Source organism: Syzygium oleosum, unplaced genomic scaffold (assembly GCF_021117445.2).
Source record: "Syzygium oleosum isolate NSW1041296 unplaced genomic scaffold, Sole_v2.1 Sole_v2.03, whole genome shotgun sequence".
Lineage (NCBI taxonomy): Eukaryota > Viridiplantae > Streptophyta > Magnoliopsida > Myrtales > Myrtaceae > Syzygium > Syzygium oleosum.
Genome location: NW_026607487.1, coordinates 7,625,891 through 7,646,521, shown reverse-complemented (window position 1 = coordinate 7,646,521; position 20,631 = coordinate 7,625,891). Strand labels below are relative to the sequence as shown.

At 43.1% G+C, this 20,631-nt stretch overlaps 4 protein-coding genes across 4 annotated transcripts; 1 reads left to right on the top strand and 3 right to left on the bottom strand.

Moving 5' to 3' along the window:
• Positions 1-360: 360 nt before the first annotated feature.
• On the top strand, positions 361-2,085 carry LOC115679112 (UPF0481 protein At3g47200-like). Its single transcript, XM_030602676.2, has one exon. It carries the CDS (start codon positions 638-640, stop codon positions 2,003-2,005), a length of 1,368 nt encoding a protein of 455 aa, XP_030458536.1. The 5' UTR covers positions 361-637; the 3' UTR covers positions 2,006-2,085.
• A 2,293-nt stretch (positions 2,086-4,378) lies between these two features.
• Positions 4,379-5,886, bottom strand: LOC115679162 (fructose-bisphosphate aldolase 1, cytoplasmic-like). Its single transcript, XM_030602751.2, has 3 exons — positions 5,735-5,886; positions 4,835-5,662; positions 4,379-4,726 (listed from the first exon to the last, which is right to left on the bottom strand). The coding sequence occupies exons 1-3, from the start codon at positions 5,760-5,762 to the stop codon at positions 4,506-4,508; spliced, it is 1,077 nt and encodes a 358-aa protein (XP_030458611.1). The 5' UTR covers positions 5,763-5,886; the 3' UTR covers positions 4,379-4,505.
• A 4,488-nt stretch (positions 5,887-10,374) lies between these two features.
• Positions 10,375-11,652, bottom strand: LOC115679056 (uncharacterized). Its single transcript, XM_030602596.2, has one exon. It carries the CDS (start codon positions 11,362-11,364, stop codon positions 10,462-10,464), a length of 903 nt encoding a protein of 300 aa, XP_030458456.1. The 5' UTR covers positions 11,365-11,652; the 3' UTR covers positions 10,375-10,461.
• A 5,332-nt stretch (positions 11,653-16,984) lies between these two features.
• On the bottom strand, positions 16,985-18,822 carry LOC115679299 (probable ribosome biogenesis protein RLP24). The gene is made up of 5 exons (XM_030602903.2): positions 18,707-18,822; positions 18,267-18,379; positions 17,889-18,002; positions 17,596-17,732; positions 16,985-17,486 (listed from the first exon to the last, which is right to left on the bottom strand). The coding sequence occupies exons 2-5, from the start codon at positions 18,345-18,347 to the stop codon at positions 17,312-17,314; spliced, it is 507 nt and encodes a 168-aa protein (XP_030458763.1). The 5' UTR covers positions 18,348-18,379; positions 18,707-18,822; the 3' UTR covers positions 16,985-17,311.
• Between the last annotated feature and the right edge of the window lie 1,809 nt (positions 18,823-20,631).

The following is a 20,631-nucleotide window of genomic DNA, read 5'->3' as shown; positions in this document are numbered from 1 at the left end:
TTACAGTCGACGAGGACCTCATTTCCATAATACAGGTCGAGTTCGATTCCTTTCTTGGCATTTCCATCGCGGAATATTACAAGGATCACTGATTTCCTCAATGACAAAGTTTACTATTATCAAAATTCACCGTTGAATCATCCAATCTTCGCATATAATAAGTAGGGTTCGAACGATTTTCCGCCGTAAGTTCGTCGAAACGAGCTGGAAACGACGGTGACCCATATCAAGCGCTAGGCGACTTCATGCGAATTTGAATGGAAAAGGAAGGGAAATTCAGAAAGCCGGTACAACAAAGTCTACGTGCAAGTGGAGCTCAATGCCCGAGCTGTGATCTGTGAAAACGAAGCTGCGAGGAACCCAATAATGCCATAATCACCTTACATGTTGGCCCCATTCCTTCACCGTGTACCGTGTATGGCTTTCTTCAACGAGTCCAGAAACTTTAGTCTTCGTCTCCCTAATTGACTGCCAAAAAAAAAAAAAATACAAAGATTAGTCTTTCTCTACCGTTATTTCCAGGTAGTATGGCCTACTCTTTACTGGGCAGGAACAAAAGAGAGGCCAAAGCCAAAGCTTCCTCATCCCCAAGATTGAATCTACCCAAAATAGGATAGTTTTTGGCAATTAAGCTCAGATGTCCAGAGCTTCAAACTCCCGCAGCAACCACAGCACAGAGAATGGAAGCTTCGTGCATCATGTCGTCCATATCGACCCGAGTTTCTTATCGGAATTGGAAGGGACAATGCAAGAATTGCCAAGGCTCTTAAACAGTTCAGCAGGAAGAGATTCTTGTTGCATCTTCAGAGTCCCTCAGAGCCTATCCGAGATCAATGAGAAGGCCTACCGGCCTCATATCGTCTCCATCGGTCCCTTCCACCATGGGAAGCCGCAGTACCAGATGATCCAGGAGCACAAAAGGCAGTTCCTGAGCGATCTCCTATTGCAGGCGGAGAGCAGGAGAGTTGTGCTCAAGGACTTATTCGAGGCGGTAGCTCCAATGGAGGAGAAGATCCGGGAGAGCTATTCGGAGACCTTGGAATTCAATGGCCAGGACCTTATCTGGATGATGGTGCTCGATGGTTGCTTCATTATCGAGCTGTTCTGCAAAGTCGGAAGGATAGTCCCGGCCGATCCCAACGACCCTTTAGTCACTATGGCTTGGATTTTGCCGTCCTTAATGAGGGATCTCCTCCGGCTCGAGAACCAAATTCCTTACTTTGTTCTGCAGAAGTTATTTGATCTGTCTGTTGGATCCGAAAATGGTGGCCCCTCCTTGGCCAAGCTTGCCTTGGGGTTCTTCAACTACATGGTGCAAAGACCGGTCCCCGCGTTGGAGAAGTACTACGATAAAGAAGGAAAGCATTTGCTTGACTTGTTCCGCATGAGCTATATCCCCAAGGACCCCGATTGCCAGGAGGAAGTAAGGTCGCCGAGATTCCTTCACCTGATTAAATCTGCGAAGAAGCTCGATCAAGCCGGAGTCAAGTTCAGGCCAAGGAAGACTCACAGCATCTTGGACATCAAATTCAGAAATGGCATCCTCGAGATTCCTGTCTTGACTATTGACGACTTCTGGAGCTCTTTGTTCCTCAATTTTGTTGCTTTTGAGCAGTGCTATTGCCATTCCACCAAGCACATCACAATCTATGTTACTTTTATGGGGTGTCTTATTAATACGCCTGCTGATGCTGGGTTCCTCGGCGACCACAAGATTGTTGAGAATTATTTTGGGACGGACATGGAAGTTGCCCGTTTCTTCAATAATGTTGGGAAAGATGTGGTGTTTGACATTCACAGGAGCTATTTGTCCAAGGTCTTTGTGGAAGTGAATAAGTTTTATCAGAATGATTGGCATGTCCGATTGGCTGGGTTCAAGCACACATACTTCAGCACTCCATGGTCCTTCATGTCGGCCGTGGCAGCTGTGATGCTTCTGCTGCTTACCATGATTCAGTCTTTCTATGCAGTTTATCAATATCATAATCCAAAAAAAAGTCATTAGTGATGTTTGTTATACAAAATGCAATACTGTATTTAAAGAAGCAATTTGCAGCGCAGAATATCGAAGCTCAGTTGTGATTATGATATTTGTTGCAAGTTCGGATTCATGTTTGACCACTTTTGCCAGTGAGGATAAAGTTGTGGCTCTAAATGCGATGATCTTTTTGTCAGTGATCAACCAAGATAGACTGTCAGCTCTCCAACCGTGTCTTTCCAGTCCTATGCTAAGCCTCCTTCAAATCTAATGTTTCCGATTCACAAGAAAAAAGAATAAGAGAGCGAAATTCAACATAGCCAATCTGAAGTGGGCTGTGATTTCATCAACAGGCCGAATAGAGCAAGCTTAGCTATTGCCAAAAGCCAAGGTAAAATCTGCACCTTCTCTTCTTGAAAGAGGAAAGTGCGAAGAACAGAACCGTCCATCGTCGACCATCCATGCTGTTATGTTGAATGATTCCCCAATCGTTGTAGAGTTCTCCCCCTTATGTATTCACTTAGAAGAAAAAAAGTAGTTCTTAAACAGTGTTCGACCCATAAAGATGGACATGCTTTTATTACGTGCATTGAAATTACTAATCTCTAAATCATTGAAAATTTGGTTCTGCCTAACAACTTAACAGGCCCTGAAATGTAGTCACTTCAGCTACAGCCATATTAAGTGATTCTCATCTGATATTGACATATTTCACAAATGGCTATATCCAGCTCCAAGCATTAATAGTTCGAGCCTATATCTTCTACGCAGTTCACCGTGAAACTATATAATTCAGCCTCAGAACAGGAATCGTTCTACATATCAAATTCACATAACTCAAAAGAGGGTACCTCTAAGTAAGATTCCTATATATAAGCGACGATGTGAGATCTATGTACAGCTGAAAGCGCGTTACATGGAAGGACACGAAGAAAGCACAACAATTGGCATTCAAATAGGTATAGAAGGAAAAAGGCGCTCAAGTTTCAAATAACCATTCTATACAGACAAGCTAGTAAAGAGAAGATCTGTCATGTGATGAATTAATTGGTGAAAAGAAGGTGGCCCCTGGACAAATTTCAAAAGAATAGCCACCGGACCCGTGCTTGTCAAATCATAGCTAATAGAGACTTGCGCTTGAACAAGAAATTGCTCACTGGGATTTCTATAATCTTACATTCCAATACGTTAAACAATAGATGACGGCCGAACAACTTTTTAAGTCAGCAGATGCCACCAAGGTCAAACGGATTTTTTTTTTGGTCAAAGGTTAAACAGATTCAGTGAGTGGCTTCTACATCTACAATTCAACAATCATTAACATGTCATGAAAATGGAAAGGGAAATGAAGAAGAAGGTTGCCAAGATGCTTTCCGAAAATGGAGAAACTTGTGCCTAGAAATGGCCAACCAAAGGGTATTGAAATGGTAAACCCTGACAGTGGACAAATAGGAGAGTCGAAGGCTAATTTGGTTATACCTGAAATAGGCATATGAATTCGTGCTTCAGAGACAAATTGCAATAACGATTTGAATGGTCATGGGAGAATTCAAGCACTTGGAGATAATCAAGTTCAGAGATGGTGTAGCAGTGGAAGACAACTGCAGGGAATGGAAAAGCTGGTTTTGGGAATAGATGCTGTCAAGTCTTTCGAGAGGCGAGTCCTGCTCATTCTTAATGCTTTTTCTTGCCCCCAGCAGAGTCACTACTTTCCATTGATCTATAGTGGCGTGTTTGTGCGCGTGTTTATGCTCAACCTTTGGCTGTTGCTTTATCTGCCATAAGAAATGCAGCTTCATAGGAAGAGCGACTTAATTTCTCCTTTTCAATCAGTTTTACTTAATTCTTTTGCATAGAGGCTAGATCAGCTATCAGGTGAATAAAGCGCTCATTTGATCCTGAATATCCCTTTCTGAAGATCCTATCTGCCATAACATAATTTTCTTCTGAAGATGAACAGGAGAAAAGAAGCAGCCTACGCCTTTATCCAAAATAATGAGAGATCGTTATAAAGTGATTGTCCAGTTGCAAAATGCAAATACCTCCATTTCTAGAGGGAACCCAAATGGAAGTCGGAAACCTTCTCCTCGTGGTCCAATAGCTATCTCGTTACAATCTCAATGCCAAGTACATTTAATCGAAGTTTCATGGTGGTAACTTGCATCTGTAAGTTGGAGGTCTTTCGGTCAGTGAAATCAGTGTAGAAAAGAACTCAAGAACTTAATCTCATCAATTGATTTAGTATCTGAGAATGGGCGCTACTTTTGCCACTCAGACACCATGCCCATGGTGTTACAGCAGACCTTCAAAAATATGCCCAGGTTTATATATCTTTATATAGAAACGCCAATTCTTACAGGGGGCTGTTCTATGGAAACTCACCGTGAGATGCAATTCATCAGAAAGGAAAAATTGGACAATTGATTATGGTCTGCTTGCCCGACAGTCAGTGTTTGTGCCATGCTCTCAGCGACTATTAAGAACAGAACGAACAAAAAGAAGCAATAAAACCACTCATACTCGGTACTCAATACTTGTAATCCTTCACATGGAGACTCTCCGAAGCTCCTTCGGCCAAACCGGCATCGCCGCTGTAAGTCCCCAAAGTAGCCTCAGAGTTGGCCTTGCACCTCACCAGAAAAGCCTCCCTCGCTTTCTCCACGTTCTCCTCCTTCCCCGCCCACGCCTTCAGCGTGCTCTGCTGAAGCGCTCTTCCATAGGAGAACGTAAGCGTCCATGGCTTTTTACCTGTTCGATGGAATGCCAAAGAGAGAAATTCTCCATTAGTTAAGCACAAACTTAAAGATGGTGGTCATAATTCCATTTGGGCTCGTCAATTATGCTTAAAAGAATGACCTTCAATTTTGTTCATCGCATTAAGATGCACCGTCGCCTCCTCCTCGCTCTGCCCTCCGGAGAGGAACACGATCGCCGGGACCGCAGGAGGCACCGTCCGCTGCAGAGCCCTCACGGTGTACTCCGCCACCACCTCTGGTGGCACCTTGGCGGAATCCGATCCCGGAGTCACCATGTTCGGCTTCAGAAGCGTACCTTCCGGGAGCACGTGGTGATCGTTGAGCGCCTTGTAGCAGGCCGCGAGCACGCGCTCTGTCACGTCGGCGCTGCGGTCTATGTCGTGGTCGCCGTCAACAAGGATCTCTGGCTCGACGATCGGGACCAGGCCGTTCTCCTGGCAGATGATGGCGTAGCGAGCCAGGCCATTGGCGTTCTCGTTGATCGCGAGCTGACTTGGCTCGGTGGCGCCGATCTTCAGGACAGCGCGCCACTTGGCAAAGCGAGCTCCGGCGGCGTAGTACTGCTGGCAGCGCTGGGCGAGGCCGTCGAGGCCCTGAGTGGTGGTCTCACCGTCGGTCCCGGCGAGCTCGACGGTGCCCTTGTCGACCTTGATGCCGGGGAGCACGCCGCCCTCCTGGAGGACTTCGACGAAGGGCTTCCCGTCGGCGGTCTTCTGGAAGAGAGTCTCCTCGAAGAGGATGGTGCCGCTCAGGTACTGGAGGGCTCCGGGGGTGCAGAAGAGGAGCTCGCGGTAAGTGCGGCGGTTGGCCTCCACGTTCTCCACATCGATGGCCGCGAACCGCTTGCCGATGGTGCCGGTGGACTCGTCGGCGGCGAGGATCCCCTTGCCCGGAGTGCCGATGTAGGCGGCATTGGCGATGAGCTCGTCTGCGAAGCGCGAACGGAATTAGATCAAGAACTCTAATTACACGACATGTCAACGCAGACTTTGCAATTTACCGTGATATTTTCCCTTGTAGCAAGACATGATCGCCGGCTTTTGGTCGGAGAAGGGCGGAAGGAGCGGTCGGAAGGACGAGATAACGGGGCGGGGGTTGATATAGTGTCTTTCTCGGCGCGAAAAGGGAGGAACGGAACGAGGGCATGCAGAGGACGAGCTGAAATGGTGCAACGGGAGCAACGCGAAGGGGTGGTCAAGGAGGAGCGAGGCTTTTTAGGGGTAGGAATTACCCAAAAAAAGGCAAATGAATTTTGGCCAAAAATAATAATAAATCAGATATAGTGGCATTTCTGATAATGACGTCATTATATATATGCTGCTATCAAGATCATGATGTTCATCTGTAGGCTCGAGCGGACTAGTGCTCGAAATTGGGGTTTGAGATTCATTAGGCTTAATCCGGGTCTTGATCTATGATTAGGTAGTTCATTATCATAATTCTCGTGAGAGCAATTGGGTCGGGCCCAATTTAGGGTCGAGTCTGGAATTCAACTCGAATTCGTGAAGTAGCAAATCTTCCCCCTCCAGTGCGAGCGTGCGCCGGGTATTTTGACTTTTCGAACGCTCCAATTAATTTCTTCAGGTCATAACTATTCGGGGATAAGTACAACGCAAGTGCCATAACTTTTGTACGGAGGACATTTAAGTGCAATAACTTTCAAAAAAATGATCACTTAAGTGCCACTTACGAGCTGGTCGTGAAGGCCCGAAACCGCGGCTTTTCCGGCCGAACAATGACCTTCCCGGTGAGGCGAGCACTACCAGCTTGAAGAGGAGGTGTCGGTGAATCATTCCATGGCTTCCGTTCGTCTTGAAATTTCCGTTTTAGCCTCCGTTGACGAAGGTAAAAATGCTTCGTAGTTACACATTTATCGAGCCGATTTGTGTGACTACGAAGCATTTTTACCTTCGTCAACGGAGTCTAAAACGGAAATTTCGAGACGAACGGAGGTCATAGAATGATTCATCGACACCCCCTCTTCAATCTGGTGGTGCTCGCCTCGCCGGGAAGGTCACCGTTTGGCTGGAAAAGCCGAGGTTTCGGGCCCTCACAACCAACCCCTCTGACAAGCTAATCGTGAGGGCCCAAAACCGCGGCTTTTCCGATCGAACGGTGACCTTCCCGGCGAGGCGAGCACCACCAGCTTGAAGAGGGGGTGTCGGTGAATCATTCCATGGCCTCTGTTCGTGTCGAAATTTTCGTTTTAGCCTCCGTTGACGAAGGTAAAAATGTTTCGTAGTCACACAAATCGGCTTGATAAATTGCGTGACTACGAAGCATTTTTACCTTCGTCAACGGAGGCTAAAACGGAAATTTCGAGACGAACCGAAGCCATGTAATGATTCACCGACACCCCCTCTTCAAGCTGGTGGTGCTCGCCTCATCGGGAAGGTCACCGTTCGGCCGGAAAAGCCGCGGTTTCGGGCCCTCACGACCAGCTCGTAAGTGGCACTTAAGTGATCATTTTTTTGAAAGTTATGGCACTCAAGTGAGCCAAAAAAAAGTTATGGCACTTAAGTGTCCTCCGTACAAAAGTTATGGCACTTGCGCTGTACTTATCCCTAACTATTCGTCTCACCGCAACCGGGTAATTACCACCGTTGCTTTTTGCGAGGTCGTTATATTTAGACTCGAACCCATGACCACAAGGTCCACAACCACCTTTGTTAGGCATTATGTCCTATTCACAGTTTACCCAGGAAGCTGTGGATCAATGTCGACTATCGAATCTTATGTAGAATTTCATTATCAGCGAAGCAAAGTGTGAATTTGAAGTGTTTAAATCTATTTTTTACCGTATCAATTTTAGTCTACCTTGTTAAGTTGAAAAGACTTCGAAACCCTCGTTGTGCAAAGACCGTTTATAAACTTCGTTCCTTGATCCTTTGCCAAAGTCAACGCAACTCTCTGAAATATCAATTACAATCAATCATGACCAATTAAAAAAAATATATAGCATCTCCTAAATATATGTCTGACATCCCCCTCAAAGTCAAAGTGATTTAAAAGTGATCAGCTTGAATTTGGATAAAAAATAACGCTCAGGTGGTGTAATAAAGAATTCGAAGGACTGCAACAAAATGAGTTGTACATGGTGCGGCAATGTATTGATTAACAATGTGAAGAGCATAGACAATGTTAGGTCAAGTAATAGTGAGATAAACCACTGAGGGCTTGCCCCATTGGCCATCGGGTGGGGAGTTCAAAACTCCCCTCCTCCGAACAGTAGCATTTATGGGTTTATGGGGTCTCCCCAAGTGGGCCCAATAGAGGCCCGCCAAGAAGAGGAGCTCTAAAGTCCAAGAATACACCTGGCCGACCAAAAAACAATAGTGAGATATATAAGACTGCCGACCAACTATAGACCAAGTGTGGGATTTGAAAAAGAGGTCCTATCTTTGGCATCAAATTTGGCATTGATCAATGGTCGAAATAAGCACTCTAGTAAATGATTTTTCTTCGATGTAGTACTTAAGTAATAAAAAAAAAACTGTAGCCATTAAGTGAGCGTGATACAAAAATATAGTACTTATGATATCATTATCCCAAGTTTAAGTTGTTAGATAAAGACGTGATTTAGTATTTAAATATTTTAACACTCTTCCTCAAGCTTTGTACTGAGCATAGAAATATATAATGGGGAGGCAAATAAATGGCCTAAAAAGATTTGAACTCGAGATCTCCTACTTTAATACCAAGTTGATAATTGTGATGAAAAAAGGGAGAAATGTAATTAAATGAAGAGTACATGAGCCCTATTGAAAGGCTTTATATGATGACTATCTAAAGTAGCGGAATATCAATTACGACTAATTAGGATCAATCAAGGGAAATATACATAATCTTATAAATATATCTCTAACAATATTTGGCTACCAAACTTTCATGTCCCTCTAGTCTCAAACAAAATTGGCCACGTGAGTGGATATCGAATCGGGAAGCCCGTGCCTTGACTTTTGGTCGTTGGTGATGCCAAAAGCTCAAGATGGGTAGTAACTGCTGGTACTCGTGCGAATAAGAATAAAAGGAAAAATTCAAAGGCATTCACTTCCTTGGTTTGGTCGAAATGCAAAGCGCTAGTTAGCGAAGAGCATCGTGTCCTATTCAATACCACACATAGATAAAGGGAAGCCATAAACACCGCTGCGAATGGGGTTACTGAGGAATGCAAACGTGCCACGAATCAAAGGTCGCAACTGGACTCGAATCCGTGGCCTGCGTTAGTCTTTTAGCAATAATTTTCCAAACCCTTAACCACTTAACCAATTCTCAACTTAGTTATGTCACACACTAGTGTTCACAATTGAACTCTTGATTATCAATTTTAGTCGATTAGATTACGCTTTCCGTCGAGGCGATGATGATGGCTAGAGTCTGATGAGTTTTCTACTTGTGATTGACCAGTTCCTGCTTCAAAAGATCATTTAGGTATTACCCTTGCCGTATGGTTCCCCAGCTCTCAAAGTGACAAGACTTCCACAAAGTTGGGGCTACATGGTGACCTCGGTAATTTTACTGGCCTACCCGGAAGGCCCTACCGCTCATGTCTTTTCAATATCCTTTTCGAGCAATGTTAAATGCGCCAGGTTTGAGTTGCAGGTGCATCACTTAATATGACATGGTACTTGAGCCCAGTAATGTATCAGTAGCCCAACGCCTAGAGCTCTTGAGGAAATATTCTAGCTCAAATGCTTGATAGCCAGCAACAAATAGCAAAGGGAGCTTCTACAATCCGTTGACTTTAGGCATTCAAGTAAACGAATTTGATGTTGCTAAGACAGTCTTGAACAAGACACAGCCTATGCCCATTTAGTGCTTGTATTCGTGCACATGTGCGTATGGTTAAATCGTTACATGATTTTAGTCGGTAGCTCAGCTATTCAGGAATCCTTTAAAATCCAAAAGAAAGTGCTAATCTCAGGTAATTTTCCATTCGAGAGTCCAGTTTCCAGATCAGTCCAACTTCTGCTCATTCACGGTCCGGGCGAGAGCCCGAACTGCTGCAGGCGAAGTAACCGAAGCATTATGAAGAGGGTTCTAAAGATAGGTAAACAGAAGTAGAGAGATGTGAAGAATGTATGAACTGAATGGAAGGGGAAGACTTTGAATTTGAATCTCTTCTTCTACCAAGTGAAGAAATTCAATTTTGCATACAGTCTGCGCAGTTTATGATCTTCTGAAAGTCTCCTTCCACGAGAAGTCAACCAACCCAGGAAGAGTAAGTGCTTCAAATAACATCTAAAGATTCTAATTTGGAGGGTCAAGCTGAGAGAATGACCAAGTGAGGTGAAGATCTATAATCTTTCTAAAAGCCCACGCCTTTTCGGTAAATATGGACTGAGATCTTACAAGAATAGTCAAAGATTTTTGGCATTTTTTCGCTTGGCTTTGCCTTTTTAGTGCTTCTGAATTTTGATGCAATCGCACTACTTCACATTTGACACTATTAGACAAGCTCAATCAGATTCCTATATTTTGCAGGGCATGATAAGAGAGATGTGGATAACCTTTGAATCATTTCACTGGCAATTTACTTAATTTTCCACAACTCTGAAAAATGTCAACCCTCTTACCCAAGTCATTTCCAGCTTTGTATGACAAAAAGAATCCGAAGTACTAATATTTTCAAGAAACAAAGAAAACCAGATGTAAAAATCTATAGACATCAGTATAGAGAAGAGCCAAATGAAAACCAGTGTATGTTTTCAGCTAAAATTCAGTCTTTCAGGGACTCTTACTTGCATAAATCAACAAGGAGAATTCAATCCTATCTTGATCTTTCTGGTCCATCTTCTCCTCCAACCACAATCTGCTATCAAATCCACTCCTTGTCCTAAACATGAACACCGCATAACCCGACGCCGGATTGAAGAACCAGTCATGCACATCCCACATCAAATCCACCAGCAAACCATCAGTGAAAATCGTCTGGTTTCCCCTGAAATTCCACTGCAACCTCTTCACTCTCATCACCATCTTCTTATCGATGTAAACGCTCAACACCGGATGCTTAAACCCTTCGTTTTCGCTGCTGCAGCGGATTAAAATGTCGTGCACAATCCCAGTATCGCTAAACTGAGCCTTTGTGCTGTAAAGGGTATTGCCAGAACAGTGCTCTCTCCTCGAAACGAGAGAGAATTTAGCAGCCACGTTACCGGTCTTGAACTTCTTCGCCACGGCTTCTTTAGCCATGTCGCCGAGGAAAAGGCCTAATTCTGAGTCAATCATGACAAGCACATAGAACTCTTCGGCTGGTTCTGGTCCGCTATCATACTTGGCATTAGAGAGATCCCAGAAGACTTCGATGTGCGAATTTGCGGATTCAATCACTTTGGTGCCCTTCTTTTTCCGGAGGAACCGAGAATTGGTGTTGAGCAGCTTGAATGATGCGGATGGGTCATCGCCAATGTTTACGGTCAGGCCTTGACCCATATGACTTCTGCTCCAAGTGACTGTGATGAGGAGGTGTTTTTGTGATGAGATGGTGGTTTTGTATAGACAAATGACTGCATTTCTGACTGAAGGGATCAGAGTTGGGGAGATGCAGGCATTGTTGGAATAGCTGGAGCAAGTAGATGGAGAAACTCCTACTGCATTCTCACTGAAGCAAGAAACTATATCTCTCATCTCAGGAGAAACGAAAGTGAGAAACAGGGTCAGGACAAAATGGAAACTGCAAAATAGGTTCTTCCTCAATCACTTGTTGTTTTGGACCCAGAGAGAGACAGAGAGAGATTGAAGGCTGGACAAGGTAGGCGATTTTGATCTGTCTGGGCTCTCTCTTTAATTTTTCAAAAGACAGAAATATAGATGGGAGTCTGAAGATAAGCAAGAAGGAAGGCCAGAAATTCAGGTTTCTGACAGGGCCACTATGTATTTAATAGGAATCTCTCTCTCTCCCTCTCTCTGCTTATATCTTTCCTATTTGACTTAAAGAATAGAATAGAAGGCTTAACAGGAATGAGAAAACATCAAGCCTCTTTCTTTACTCTTTCCTGCCAGATCATCTGAGATATCAACAACTTATATAATAGTTAAGAGACGACCAAAAAAAAAAACAAAAGAAGTTTCGACCTGGTCTGAAGTCCAGCGTCATGAATCATATGCTAATGGTGATATTTAATTTCTTGCCTTGAGTATGTTAGTATTGATTACGGGAGAAAGGTCGAGGACAATTTTTTCTTTCAATATGTTGATTATTCCTCTGCTCGTCTGAGAGCCTGTGTTAGTTAAGTTACGAGTCTGCAATTTGCAGCAAGATGAAGAGAGGAATCATTCTTGTGTGAGAATCAGACAGAGAGGTGTGATATGATTGTGGTTGTTGAGTGCCTGTTTGGATAATTTTGATGTCTAGAAGTTTTTCTCTTTCTTGGGAGTTTTTCTCCCAGCGCTGGCGTTAGGGATTCTTAAGCGTGACGTCGTGGTGGTGGGTCCTGCGCTAGCGTCACCCCGGGTTTACCTCCCCGGTTGTCGGCCGAGCGGGGGGCTCCCGGGTTACCAAAAAAAAAAAAAAAAAAAAAGATGAGATGGGCAATGGGATGACTACAGTGAAGTCTGTTGACCCCACAAAATAAATTGTCTGCATACCCACCGACCCTACTTTCCAACACACCTTATGATTAAAAGCAAGCCATAAAGTTTGAGAGGCAGAAATTTCTCTTTATCTTCTGCTTTTGTACCCTTTTTCTTTTGATCCACATTGTTAAGAGTTAGAAATTAAAAATAGGATGAGAAAATAGTGTGACTATTTTAATTGGTGCAGCTCAACCCCTTGCACAAAAAATCATGAAGGTTTCAGTTGGGGAGAGGAACATTTAAACCAGGGCAAACTCCATGAACTCCTATTTGGTTAATGATCCCACATTTCTCACATTACCCTTTTCTTGACAGTGAATAAGCTTGGGCCTCCGTTGACCAGCCAAACTGAAGCTGTTCGAGAAGGCGACTTTTCCACAATTTGCATCAGACGATGATTAGATATGTCTGAGCGACATTAAATTTGCAATGAAGCAAAACAACAAAAGTCATATGGATTTGAAAAGCAAGGGCTGGTTGTTGAACAAGTGGACTTAAGGGTGAGCTTTTCATTAAATGTTGATCACTGGCCAAGAAATGTAAATGAGGAAGCATCGTTTAGAAAGGTTCCAACTTTGAATGAAGAAATGGAGAGGTGATGGAGAATCTGTGACTAAAGAAGATTACAGAGGAGCCCAATGTTACTCTTCTTTTGGCACAAAATGAGTGAAGGTTGGGAGGCATGCTTTTAAGGTTGTGGGACCCCAGAAGTTCTGGTCTTTGGGCACGTTCCGCATTATGACCAAGTACATAGTCCAGAATCAGAAAGAGACTGAATCTGCTCAATGAAAAAAGTGGGAAAGCATCTAGTGGATTGAGCCATTTGATCTTTATGTCCCACCAGAAAAAATTCCACCCAAAATCGATTACATGAACTGTTCTTGAAAGTTGTACCAGTCAATTACACCATCTTGTCTAGATTCTGTAGCAGATGGTACTTCCTTCAAATTTATGAGCAATAGAGACCAGAATTACATGGTATTACAAGTGCAGTGGAACTGAAGCTCATAAGGGTACCTTAAAAACAGAGCAGAGCACCAACTATCTTAAAAGGCAAAGGGGGAAAGAAAAAGGAAAAAAGTAAGAGCATGATATTTTGAAATGCATTTCCTAGTAAAATCAATGAAGCAGACACAATGCAGAGCTACATGTTGCAGAACATCATAGAAATCATCAAGAGCTCCAATCTTTAAGATACTATGACATTATAAGTCATGACCTGACGATATCAAATGACTGATGTATGATATACGCATCGCTGAAATTTTGAACTCATTCTAAAGGTTCAAGATCCTTCTAAAGGTTCAAGATATGGCTTTATTCTTGTTGGAGTCTTCATCTTGAGAATATGGACTCCAAATCTTTCATTTCTTTATCCTCAGCATCTTTATTTTTCCTTTTCTTTTTCTGGGTAAATGATAAAAAGTACTGCAGCCAAATGCCCTTTCTCATACCATAAAACGTGAGAGCAACAAATGATCAAGAAAATGAAACCCCACTGACTAAGAAAATCTTCTCTTTATGTGCTCTTATATAATACAAGAGCTTCTTCCCGACCCAAACTGACCCATGAAGCATCTTTCATTCTTTTTATCTCTCTTTTATATGTATTTTCTTAAGGAAACGTCGTGGAACTACGTGAACGTGTCCATAAGAATCTCAAAAACGACCCACATACACCAAATTAAAGAAATTCGCTGAGGGGGTAAGTAAGAATATGGAGGAAGAAGACCAGCTCATACATAAGAGCTAACTTAATGATGAGGTCGCTTAACTACTACTGTTCATGCTTCATAAAAGAATGCGAATCATGTCATGGATGGTGCAACTCTCTATGTAGAATAAGGAATATATTATGTCATTAATGCTGCAACTTGGAAAGTGAGAATAATATCCGGAAAAATTCCGGTAAACGGTCTCAGCCAACTGTTTTGGGAGCCACGATCAGAAGCTGCAAGACTTACCAAAAGATTCTGAAGAAGAGGAGAGGTTGGAACGACTCAAAACCACAATTAACAAAACACAATTGAAGTGAACTCCATGTGCCTTTTCCTCTGGATTGCCAAATGTTTATTATCTTGCTGATCTCATTTCGCACGCTCAGAGCTCGTGAACAAAAGGGTGGTGAAGGGTTGTCGTCTAGTACACAAATCGAAACATAGATGGATTCAGCTGCTAATTGATTTCTGTAATTTATTAAGAGTCTCAAAAGGAAAAAAAAAATATGTTAGCTACAAAGACCAAGAAACTCCAAAAGGACAGAAGAGGACCGGCAAGTAATTCAAGGTGGGAAAACCTACTTTGGATTACTACATAACCTAAAAACTATTCAATGACCTACAAGATTGCAATGCTCTAGCAAACAATTCCCTGAAATCAAAGTCGAGTTTAGCGTTGTATAGGCAAGACATAGACGCAAAGTTGCTTGCTACTTTGAACGGTCGTATGCAACAATTTTACACAAGCACGGTACTACTATTTATTAATATCAGGCATGCAAGACACAGCCAACTAAACTACCCCGAGAAAAATAGAAGCGGAAATAAAAAAAAACCCAGTTGCTTCCAATTCTCTCCTCGTTTCACTGTCCTGTCTTCGTCCTGCAACACCCATTTGGCTTCATTAATTATTTCTTGAGGTGCTGAATCCATTAAGAAAATGAAAAATTGACATCTCATCAGCCAGAGGCATGTGCAACTCTGTTTCCCCACGCTAACCTCTCGTTTAACAGAGAGGATTAAACTAATCCTGGGTCTTTGCACGATCATTATCGAACCTTGCAAGTCAAAGATATTATATGAATCCCCAAAAGCCATGAAAGTTTCTTGCCTGGCTGCTTCTTGCAAATTGTTAACTGTCCCTTTTATTTCCCTGTTAACAGAAGACAGAAATTGATTTGTGAAAGCGACGCAATAAATTCTCCAGATCTTACTTGCATCAGTTCGTTACATCATTAGAGGTGTTGCCTTGCCCATCTTTAGACGACTTCCTTGAAACTTCTAATCATCGACAAAATAATGCTGTCGTGCTAAGCATATAAAAACTTTGCGCGCACACACAGCATTACTCATGCTTACAAGAAATAACATTACCATGGACAAGGAAGAATTTGCACATCAAGAATGTTTGTCTCATACTCCAAAGATTAGTAGCAGATGATCTATTCTGGGCAATTCTGGTTTTCAGCAAGATTGCTGAAATTAAGTCCTAAAATGAAAGACACAGAGAACCCTTTAAAAGAGGAGGGCAAAATGAACATTGTAACAGGCACTGTCATGCGCGTGACGACGAAATTATTCAACCAAATTAAGAATTCCACTTTCATTTTGCACATGAAGCTCACCAACTAAAATTCATTAGAAAACTCGAGAGTGGAAAAAACTGGAGGCAATTCTGCTCTGTCAGGCTGTAAATTTGTTAACCTCAATCCACATAACAAGGGTTTCGGCGGAGCGATCCCTTTACATAAGCAGAACAAGAAACCCCTGTTCGAACAAGGAATCCAGCTTTCAGCGAAAGACAACACTCCATGAGATGAGACACAAGCAAAAAGCTAAGGCAGTACGATTTCCCTCCATGACAAGTTTACTTGCTGTCAAGATCAATTTTGTATTGCCAATCTGGTCCACCAGCAAAACGAGTACGCCATTCAATTAGGAAATTTGAAAGGGAAAACACGTTGTCCCACCGTCTGAAGAGTCTTGCGTTCTTTCCCACCTCAATAGTTTGCTACTGCGATGGAATCATGTAGAGCTAATTCGAGTTTCATCCTTCATATACGATTTTACAGATTTTGGGTTCTTGCAGTTTTTTTTTTTTATTGGCCTAAAAGCTTCTTGCAGTTGCAGATCTCATGAATGGATGATGATCTAAACAGGTATATGGGAATCCCAATTCCCAGAGGGATCGATATTTAATACACAACTTCAACAATTGAGCAGTCTCTTGCACCATACACTCACAGAAGGCCTCCGTTCGCCATAATTCTTGGATTAAAGAATTGCCTTAACGCGCCATGGTGAGATCAGCGAAGATAAACTATCTCAAAGAATTCCAGACTGCTGAACACCACTAAAGCAGCTCCGCAAATATCTCAACCTTTGCGACTTCAGGTTTTCTAAGTTATGACCAGAGCACCCCATGAGTCGACAGAAAGTGTCAAGTGAACTGCCAGACAAATTAAAACCCGAGTGATACTGTTCAACCGTAGAGAATCCTCCGGCAACCAACGTCCGCCCTTGGGGCTCTGATAATCAACCCCCATAGATATATCCTTGTGAGCATCTTCCTTCCTTCCCAATGACCATGAATCAGTTTCGTTAACCAGTCAGTTCATCCATCACCAATTGTGAAGAGGTTTAGCTTGTCTCGTTATAATACAGGACACTCCACGAACTGGAGTTCCGAAACTGAGTCCTTCCTGCATACCTCCTTCGTCTCCGAGATAAGGAGAAAAAGGTATATAAAGCATCGTCGGCTTTAATTCGACAATTAATTCCAGCAAAGTCGCAGATACAGCCAAAAGATCTACAGCATTATAAATTTTACTTGAATAAACTTCAACTCGCCACAAGAGGAACAAATAAGTAATTTTACCCTCCTGATGGTAATATATGTACCGCCTTATATATTTCCCTAGACAGCAGAAGAGAGAACAAATGCAACTGAACAATTGAAAACAAGGATAGACTTTTAGCATTCATGAAGGCTCCAAAACTTTCAACTTATGAACATCCAATCCAAAAATGCTACATACCTCTCGACTGGAGGTCTTGTTAACATCTGACTGAAAAAGAAAAATAACCAGCAACCCGCACTGGTCTTAAGTCACCACCATTAAACATCACAGAGAGAGAGAGAAAGAGAGAGGTTGGAGTTTAAAAACTCTAAACCAGATAAGTTTACGACACCCTTACAAGTAACGGGACACAGGAAAATTGACATGACCTCAATTCTAATGATGTAACAAATGTATATGGGACTGGTTTCGACAACAAAATCATTCTTCCATAGCTCGGTTTTCCTGAGATTCTTGATGAGAAACCTTGACCTTGACCTTGGGCAAAGTGAGAGATGGCTCCTCTTGAAGTACTGATGGAGCTTTGACCAGGTGGATTCCTTGCTCCAACTCCTTCGCTGCCTCCCTCTGCTCCTTTGCTGTCTTGCCCTTCATTCTGCCATTTAACCGGGACACAAATTACTTTGTTGTCACATGGCGGAACCGAAAAAAGAAGCAAGAACTTCTCTGCATCTAGAAAAAGTTTAAAAGGAAAGAGCTAATACCTGAGCGTGTGGTGCCTGACCTCCCTATCGACCCTAACCTTGTCTATCTTCTTAATGGCCTTTAGTGTGTTCTCCGCCAGATTCCTATCATACCTCTCTGGCCGATTTCGCTTCCTCTCAAATTCAAAAGTTGAATCCTTAAAGAGGAACAAGGCACAGAGGGAGTCAAACTCAGTTAATCAGAATACTCTACATACTTTATCATCGAACAAAGTAACAAGACATATGTACGGCCATGAAAATAAGTAATCGATAAATGAGATAACAAAGAAAGATCAGATCACTTTGTTTACCTGGGTCATATCCTTTCCATGTAATCGCCTATAGGCCTTGGTCCATTTTACCTTCCGAGGATTTCTCTTCATCTTAAAGTTCTTATGGCATTTGGATCGACAAAACCGGAATATCTGCACGGATATAGACAATCAGGGCTTACATCCAAATTCCCAGCGTTCTACCCCTCTAGAAGCCCAATAACAACAAACCGACACCGGTTCCATTGAATGCATCCAAAGAAGAAAAAACACAATGCCATTTGCAATAAAACAAAGGCAGATGATAACAGCATGCATCTAGAAATTTACAGAATTTGCAGTAACCCAGCAAAAGGTGGAGAAGTTCTCCATGACACACCAAAGGAAGACTTCGAAGTACAAGCTGCCAAGACATACCTTAGCATCGTTTCGCACAAACTGAATACCGTGGCCAGGGTACACGGTGGAGGAACAGAACCAGCACTTTTCCAACCTCATTGTGTTTCCACGTCAATTCGCAACATAAATTTCTGAACAAGGGAAAGAAACGTGAGCAGTCGCCATGACGAGTACCCAGAGAGCCCAACAAACCATCACAAACAATACCCACCAATTCCTCACATCTCACAAACTACAGCAGCAGATACACAGCACTTCGCTGAGACAGCACCATGATACGATACTGAAATCTAATGATCTAAACAGAAACAGGATAAATGAACCCTAACACCACCCAGAACCGAAAGAGCGTTCTACGCCCACGAAATCAGGACGAAACCCAGTAATCTTCGAGGCTAATTGAGAAAGACGGCGACAAAGCTCAAAGAGAGAGAGAGAGAGAGAGAGGGCGGCCTTACAGGTTACGATTCGGCGCTGCGCTTCGCTTCGCCGCCGACGGAGGACGGTGCAGGGTTTAATGGAGGTGGAGGGAACGCGCGTGGAGCAGGTTTGGATTCGAATTTATATGTCAAGCCCGTGGAGAATCGGCCCGGTGGGCGGTGATGGGCTTCTATTGATGATGGGCCGGATCACGCGATCCATATTCTACTGCAATGGCCCACGTAAAAGCCCGTCGAGACAGGGTCCATGGTCGGCTAGGCCCACATGTCTCCCACCAAAATTTTCTTGCAACTAAAATTAGACAAAGACCTACTTTTAGTATTACCTCATTCGCGTCCGAATTAAGTTTTGTAATCAAGAAAACCAACTTTCCGTTCTTAATTAGGCCATTAACTGCTTAACGAAACGACCGCCCCTTTTCTTTTAACTTTGGAAGAATATTAAATAAAATCCGAATGTCTTGCGCGGATTATGTGATCTAAAGATGAACAGCATCGTTCAATCTCCACCAGAAGTAATTTGATGAATTCGCACTGCACCAATATTGCGCGAACTTGCACCCAGAACACCCAGGGTTAAAAACGTGACCGACCGAAAAGAAAATGCCGCCGTTCTTTTTTCTGTATCGTCTATGAAGAGGGTCGGGTCCCTGGCTCTTCGATACGCTCCTTTCATCGTCGCGTCTCTTTGCGATAGACTGTGTCGATTAGTAAAAGGCTTGCCTGTTGCCGGTAGGTGAGTCTACCGCGGGCAGCAGCCCTGTTCTGCTCCTCTCTGGTCTAACCATCAGTTCATGCCATCGTTAAGAGCCCTCCCTCCCTCCACGCTTCTACCACCTACTTTTACGCAAGCGCATGCCTCTTATTCCTACCTCATCCTTTGCTTGTTTCACCATGTTGTCTCTGCAAATGAACTTGAACGCCCCCCATTTGTACCTACGACATGTGACCTTCACTTAACTGTCAAACCTATGGAACAACGTGCCCAAGAATCTGATAAAGGAGGAAAAGAAATTAGGCATCCCAGTCAACTCAGTTTATCCCAAACTCGGCGTTATTATACAACTTTCTCATTCAATGACTGGCATTTGGCGCTTTTTCGGTTATAAGATTTGTCTTTAGTCTTCATCATGTGCTTTTGCCTTTTGAATTATTTAAATTCTCATGTGGGAAAGATGTCAAGTTAAGCTACGGGACATACACCCGATTTATGGCAGAGATCCACATCCCAAAAGTTAGCTATTAAGGTGGGAGTGCCCAGGACCATATCGACCAACACCGAAGCCTCGTACCTTACAATCAGGATCATACAACGCATATCGAAGGACTTACCCACCAGCATTGCTTTCCTAATCATCACGTAATTGCTTTTTCCGATGCGCGCAAGCCTTTTGCGTTGTTCGGAACAAGGTTAGGAATGCTAAAATCGGGTTACCAATTCAGCATGCTTAATGAATGAACGATGTGGGTGGCAGAGTCAGGTGGACCATGTTCAACAATCAATAATAGTTTGAAATATCTGAAAAGTATCCCTTCTTCTATGCCCTTCCTACAATGAATTCTTTATGTTTTGACTATATGTGTGTGTGTTTATGAGGATTGAGAAAAGAACAACCAAAAAAGTGGGAACTTTTACAACTACGCCTTGGTCGAGCCTACCCAAATCGGTCTGGCCCAGACCAACCCTCAATCATTCAATTTTCCGCAAGGGCCCGCTGATGCAGCTCTCTCATTTTCTCACCTTCCTTTTAAAATCACCCATTGGATTCTGGGTCAGTAGAGTTGTAGACAAACTTACCTCTACTAACCAAGTCAATCTGGCTTGAAATTTTTTCCTCCTCTTCCGAATTCTGATTTGGTGTAACACCTCCTGCACCACAAATATGTTATCCTGAATTTGTCTTTCTCCCACAAATGTACTTTGTTCTCCAGCTATGATTTCT

What these genes read in the sequence shown, in the direction of transcription:
- LOC115679112 (XM_030602676.2), top strand. Translation starts at nt 638, where the DNA reads ATGTCCAGAGCTTCAAACTCCCGCAGCAACCACAGCACAGAGAATGGA.
- LOC115679162 (XM_030602751.2), bottom strand. Translation starts at nt 5,762, where the DNA reads ATGTCTTGCTACAAGGGAAAATATCACG. An exon ending in CTACAAGGGAAAATATCACG is followed by an intron (nt 5,663 to 5,734) that starts GTAAATTGCAAA and finishes CGCGCTTCGCAG; the next exon opens with ACGAGCTCATCGCCAATGCC. An exon ending in TGCGATGAACAAAATTGAAG is followed by an intron (nt 4,727 to 4,834) that starts GTCATTCTTTTA and finishes TCCATCGAACAG; the next exon opens with GTAAAAAGCCATGGACGCTT.
- LOC115679056 (XM_030602596.2), bottom strand. Translation starts at nt 11,364, where the DNA reads ATGAGAGATATAGTTTCTTGCTTCAGTGAGAATGCAGTAGGAGTTTCT.
- LOC115679299 (XM_030602903.2), bottom strand. Translation starts at nt 18,347, where the DNA reads ATGAGGTTGGAAAAGTGCTGGTTCTGTTCCTCCACCGTGTACCCTGGC. An exon ending in ATGGAAAGGATATGACCCAG is followed by an intron (nt 17,733 to 17,888) that starts GTAAACAAAGTG and finishes TTCCTCTTTAAG; the next exon opens with GATTCAACTTTTGAATTTGA. An exon ending in GTCAGGCACCACACGCTCAG is followed by an intron (nt 17,487 to 17,595) that starts GTATTAGCTCTT and finishes GTTAAATGGCAG; the next exon opens with AATGAAGGGCAAGACAGCAA.